Source organism: Cryptomeria japonica, chromosome 7, assembly GCF_030272615.1.
Source record: "Cryptomeria japonica chromosome 7, Sugi_1.0, whole genome shotgun sequence".
In the NCBI taxonomy this organism is placed as follows: domain Eukaryota; kingdom Viridiplantae; phylum Streptophyta; class Pinopsida; order Cupressales; family Cupressaceae; genus Cryptomeria; species Cryptomeria japonica.
This window is the reverse complement of record NC_081411.1, coordinates 505368886-505374758: the sequence shown is the minus strand read 5'-3', so window position 1 is coordinate 505374758 and position 5873 is coordinate 505368886. Positions and strand designations below refer to the sequence as shown.

The 5873-nt window shown below is 35.5% G+C and overlaps 1 protein-coding gene across 1 annotated transcript; it reads left to right on the top strand.

Annotated features, from left to right (window-relative positions):
• Positions 1–2447: 2447 nt before the first annotated feature.
• On the top strand, positions 2448–5281 carry LOC131060159 (cytochrome P450 86B1). Its single transcript, XM_057993281.2, has 2 exons — positions 2448–3244; positions 4232–5281. The coding sequence occupies exons 1-2, from the start codon at positions 2553–2555 to the stop codon at positions 5055–5057; spliced, it is 1518 nt and encodes a 505-aa protein (XP_057849264.2). The 5' UTR covers positions 2448–2552; the 3' UTR covers positions 5058–5281.
• The last annotated feature ends 592 nt before the right edge of the window (positions 5282–5873 follow it).

Here is a 5873-nt window from a genome sequence, read left to right as displayed (position 1 = left end):
AAGACAAATTAATTTGTAGTTGTAGTTACATAAATATCATTTGAAAATCAAATTAATTTGTAATTGTAGATATGCATGAAGATTGTAACTTTTCCTTGAACAATAACTAGTTTATATATCTTTAAAAAAAAATACATTTATTTTTTGAGTCATATTGACATACATGATCAAAATTAGGCTTACTAAAGATCCACTAATCAATAAATTGAGAAGTTATTTACAAGTTTAAATGAACACTTTTGATAAAAAAAATATTAGCATTTCGATTAAATCTTGAAATACATAAACTTTTAACACATAAAAAATCATAAAACAAAGATAAAATGAATGTAAACTTATCAAGATAATCAATCCTAAATTTTAAAAATAAAAATTATAAAATCAAAAGATATTATTTTGAAATAATATAAGAACAAGTGAGTTCATCGAAATTACAATAGACAAATCAAACTCATTTTAAAAAAAAAAAAAAACTTTATAATAAAATAATTAAAAAATATTTATTGAATAATCAAATCTTAAAAGAAAATTATAGAACAAAGAGCTTACATTATAACTCAGATCAAAGTGAGTCAAAATAAAAGGAAAAACCAACACAATTTAGAGACTATAGGGGAAGGGTACCAGTAGTTGTTATAGCTAACTTTGGGCACCCTAAGCTTCTAAACAATACATTGGATTTTGATGGTTTTTTATTGTTTTCTTTGTATGCACAACTTAAGATCTTATAGCTATTATTTCGACTTCTAGGTAGTTAGAACAAACATGGGAGGATTCATTAGGTGTGCAACAATAAAAAGTGGTCACTTTGACCACCACGTATTCTCTATTGCCCTATTACCCCTTCACTTTGACCACCACAAAATTTGCACAAATAATCCAATACTTATACACAAATGACCTAGTAATCATGTGCTATGGGTACCAAAAAAGTTGCATAACTCCTTTAATTAATAACTTTTTTCTCAACTACTGGATATAAAAGTGGGTGACTATTGACCTAATAGATATTTTTTAGTGAGATTTTATTTAGCATGTTCGAATGAATGGTTTTTCTTTTGGTTTCTTTTTATAACTTAAAGGTATCCCCATGACCCAACCAACACCCAACTTGCCTTGCCTTGGTCTTATTTACTATCAAGTTGGGGTCAAGAAGGGGCGAGCTGAGGCCAAACTAAGTGGGGATGCATGCAATCACCCACAAACCATGTGCATCATGTAAGCCCGAGCCTCGGAGTCGAACCCAAGACCAATGGGGAGCAAACCCATGGCCCAAGCCAAATACACTACCCCGTGGGCGGTAATTGGGCCCCTTCCCCTAATTCTCTCTTTTCCCCTTTCAACCAAACATTAATTTGAAGTTAAAAGGTATTTTTACCAAACATTAGTGATTTCTTCATACTAAATAAATTTGTGAGACAACCTAATTTTTTTTGTCATCGTATTTTTGAATGAGTGAAGAGGCAGAAAGGGCCAACTACAGATTTATAACATCTATATACAATTGTATAATGTCTTTTTGCATAAAACGCCTACACTTTTTCTATTAATGTTTACTTTACACATTGTCAAGATTTTACTTGATACATCTATATATTATTATTATGTTTTATCTTTATTCTATTTCTTCCCAACTAATATTCAACCGATTTATTTTATCTTGTAAGATCTTTGAAGTTCTAATATGATGTAGGAGTTTTGAGCAATTCACTAGATCCAATAATCACCTACAACCAACTAACCCTCCACACAAAAAAGAAGCAATGAAAATGCTATGGAGTCATACAATTGATTATCTAAATATGCATACAAAATCTAGTATAATGCATTATTCATTTACAATTAAAGAATCCTTGAGTATATAGACAAGGATGAAACATTAAGACAAACTAAGAACATGACAAGTGTCTTAATTCTATGACACGAGATAAGAAAAAGTAAATGACACAAATAAATTTAAGAATGTAAGTGTAAATAAGACATAGAAGGAAGCTAATTAGCTTAAAAGTTGAGACCAACATGTCCCCAATATAATCTTTGAATTTCTCCTATCACATATTTATTTATTTCATTAATGATATTAACTTTTACAATTCAATATTTATTCATCCATTTATTATTTTGATTCGTCCCTACCTTTTCTGTGACTTATTCGTCCTCCACAGCCATTTTTAAAAAAATTCTTTCTTACTAAAAAAATCTCATAAATGCACCGAAATCTCCTTTAATGACATACAAATTTTTAATTATCTAAAAAGAAGTAGATGACAATTTGGAGAGTTGGCACGAGGCATTAGAAGTTAGAACGCTTAACTCCATTATATCATAAAAAAATTCTTTCTTACTAAAAGAATCTCATAAATGCACCGAAATCTCCTTGAATGGCATACAAATTTTTAATTATCTATAAAGAAGTAGATGACAATCTGGAGAGTTGGCACGAGGCATTAGAAGTTAGAACGCTTAACTCCATTCTTTAATGATTCCAACAGCCCTCTCTAGTGGCTTTATATTAATCGCAAGCCCAAGGACAATGCAAAATTGTCCTGCAGATGAAGATGGACACATCTTCCCTATGTGAAAAGGCTCCTCATGTGGGGGTTGCTGCTGCTGCTGCTGTGGGCATCATTTCATTAGTATGGCTTTGCTATCATACCTTGAATGGCACAAGGAGCTGTGGACCTCGTGTATGGCCAATGGCGGGTATGCTTCCCTCTGTGTTTTATCACTTGAATGATATTTACAATTGGACAACCCAGATGTTGGCTGAGTGCGAAGGGACTTTGAGGTTCAAGCCTCCATGGATGTCTAACATGCTTTCCCTAGTCACCGCTGATCCCAAAAACATCGAGTACATTCTCAAGACCAAATTTGGGAGCTTCCCAAAGGGTGCCCACTACCAATCCGTTTTTTATGATCTTCTTGGCGATGGCATCCTCAACATAGATGGTTCTCAATGGGAGCGTGCCCGGAAGAGCATGAGCTCCATTATCCATTCACCCACTTTCAAAGACATGATGATCCACACCATCCAACAATCAGTTGAGAGTAAGCTGCTCCCGCTGGTTGACACCTTGTCTAGGACTGGGGAGATGGTGGATCTTCAGGGTCTTCTTGTGCGTTTTGGCTTGGATAACATGACTATGCTGAGCTTCGGGGTGGATTTGGGAAGCTTGACAGCCACAAAAGCTCATTCAGAGATCCTGCAAGCCATCGAAGAAGCATTGGATGCAACAGTGCGCAGGTGAATACACCTTCTCACCCCTAACACGGAATATATCTAGTGTAATTTAAGCTTAAATCATATTGATAGATGGTCTTATAATTTTGTTTAAACAACTTAAAGTTTTTGACAGTTTTAGATGGTTCATCAATATATTTGATTTTGGATGAGTCATCTAAGCAAGTAAAAAATTGGAGTGTGTTGTATGATTTGAGATGTATAAGTAAATGTGATGAGTCTGCAACAACATGTTCTGGGTTTTGACTTGTTTAGATGGCTCAACTTAAAAACATATTTTAAGTTTTGACTTAGACGGTTGGGTATTTCAATTTTGTTTAAGCCAATGTTCCACAGCCGTTGGAGACGGGGAGACGGGGACGTGGGGACATGGAGACGGGGAGTCTGTTGTGTGATTTGAGATGAACCAATAGATGTTATGAATCTGCAATACATACATTTAAGTTTTGACTTGTTTAGATGACTCAACTTAAATTAAATTAATAGATGGATCTTACAACTTCGTGTAAACAACATACTCTTGACTTCCTTAGATGGCTCATCAATAGATATAATTTCATACTAGTCATTTAAGCAAGTCAAAACTGAAAAGCCTATTGTATGATTTGAGATAAACCAACAAGTCTGATGAATTTGCAAAAACATACTCCAAGCTTTGACTTGTTTAGATGGCTCAACTTAAATCACACTAATAGGTGGGTCTTACATCAAGTCAAAACTTAGATTGTGTTTTTTTATTGTTACTTCTTGATATGATTGTGTGAATGTATTTGGAGCAGTGTTTCTAATCACACTACATGATCCATCTTCTGGATATAAGAAAGCAGAAAGATGTCAAAATCTGCTCTCTAACTTCTTGATAATAGAACATATAACATGATGAAAAAAACAATAATACAATCAAATCCCAAATTTTTAATTTCAGATATACCATCTAAACAAATTAATATTGGAATCCGACAATGCATTTTAACTTGTATGGCCTTGCAGGTTCATTCTACCTTCTGTTGTATGGAAGAGCATGAGATATCTGGGTCTGGGACCGGAAGGGAAACTTAAAGCGTCCCTCCAAATAATCAATGGATTTGTTGCGAGTGTAATTGCGTGCAGACGGAAGAAAGTGAGAAGAAGCGATTTCCAAGGGCAAGATATATTGTCCACAATGATGCGAAGTGAGTATGAGATGAAAGACGAAGCCCTGCGAGACGCCGCTCTGAACTTCGTGCTAGCAGGAAGGGACACAACCTCCATAGCGCTCTGCTGGTTTTTCTGCCTGCTTTCAAAACACCCACTTGCAGAAGAAAACATTCTGCTCGAAATCAGGCAGATCAGACGAAACAGAGCCAAATTGTCGATGGAGGAGGTGAAAGAGATGCATTATTTGCAGGCTGCATTGGCGGAAACTTTGAGGCTTTACCCCTCGCTACCCATTAACTGGAAGCAGGCAAGAAAAGAAGAGGTTTTGCCTGATGGCACGCGCTTAAAGAAGGGCAGTAATCTCATCTTCCCCATCTACTCCATGGGAAGGATGGAGTGGATTTGGGGTCAGGATTGTGCCGATTTCAAGCCTGAGAGATGGCTGAAAGGGGGCGTTTTTGTGGGTGAAGCGGGATTCAAATATCCAGTCTTTAATGCAGGGCCCAGAGTGTGTCTTGGCAAGGATTTCGCTTTCCTGCAAATGAAATGGGTTGTGGCTTCTCTTCTTCCTCGATATCGAATCCAGTTGCTTAATATTGATCGAATTTCTCAGCCTCAGTTGGGGATCACGCTTGGTTTCGCCAAGGGATTGCCTGTTACTATACACCCACGTCATTGATTGCATATGTATAAAAAAACATATATAGATATATGTTTGACGGATGAGATCCATGAAAAGTGAGATCCCTCAGCTTCATATACAATATATATTGAAGAGTTGAGATACCTGGAACTTCGCATGTAAAATCAATCGATTTTATGGATCTATAGTAGCTAGTTGTTTATCGACAGCAATCTTGATTATAATAAGATTTGGTCCATAGCTATTGACTGTTTGGCGAATTTATTACTCTGGCGATTCACTCTGATATAGTTGGGCATTTCATGTTTTCAAATCTGTTGCGTTGTTTCAACCATTATGGGGGGAAGATTAGTAGTGGTCTATGTTCCGATAACCATTTATGTCTAGCACATCCAATGTCCCATAATTTCACACGTCACAATACCAGTTCATTTGTGCATCAAATAGTTAAAATATGAAGAGTGTAGTTTTTTTTCATGGTGTTTGTGTATAGGTATTGGTCAAAAATATGAATGTTTAATTAAAAGAGTTGGTATTTTTTTTTTCATGGTGTTTGTGAATAGGTATTGGTCAGAAGAGGAATATAGACTAGCAGTTGCATGGTTTGCATGTAACGATTAGTCAATAAACGATAGAGCAGAGCAAACAGAAAATGAGGGAAAAGAAGTGTGGAGTAGCGAGTTAGGGAGGAATGCAATTTTGGAAGGGTGTTTTGATTGTAATTGTGAAAATTAATGGTAAGGCATGTAAATGAAAGGCTGAGAAACTTTGGAAATAAATCTATTAGAAATGTCCTTTGACTTGTCAATATAATATTTTATTATTCATATAGTTGAGCTATGGTGTTTTGTT

Coding starts and splice junctions, on each gene's coding strand:
- LOC131060159 (XM_057993281.2), top strand. CDS start 2,553: ATGAAGATGGACACATCTTCCCTATGTGAAAAGGCTCCTCATGTGGGG. Junction 3,245..4,231: donor TTGGATGCAACAGTGCGCAG/GTGAATACACCT, acceptor ATGGCCTTGCAG/GTTCATTCTACCTTCTGTTG.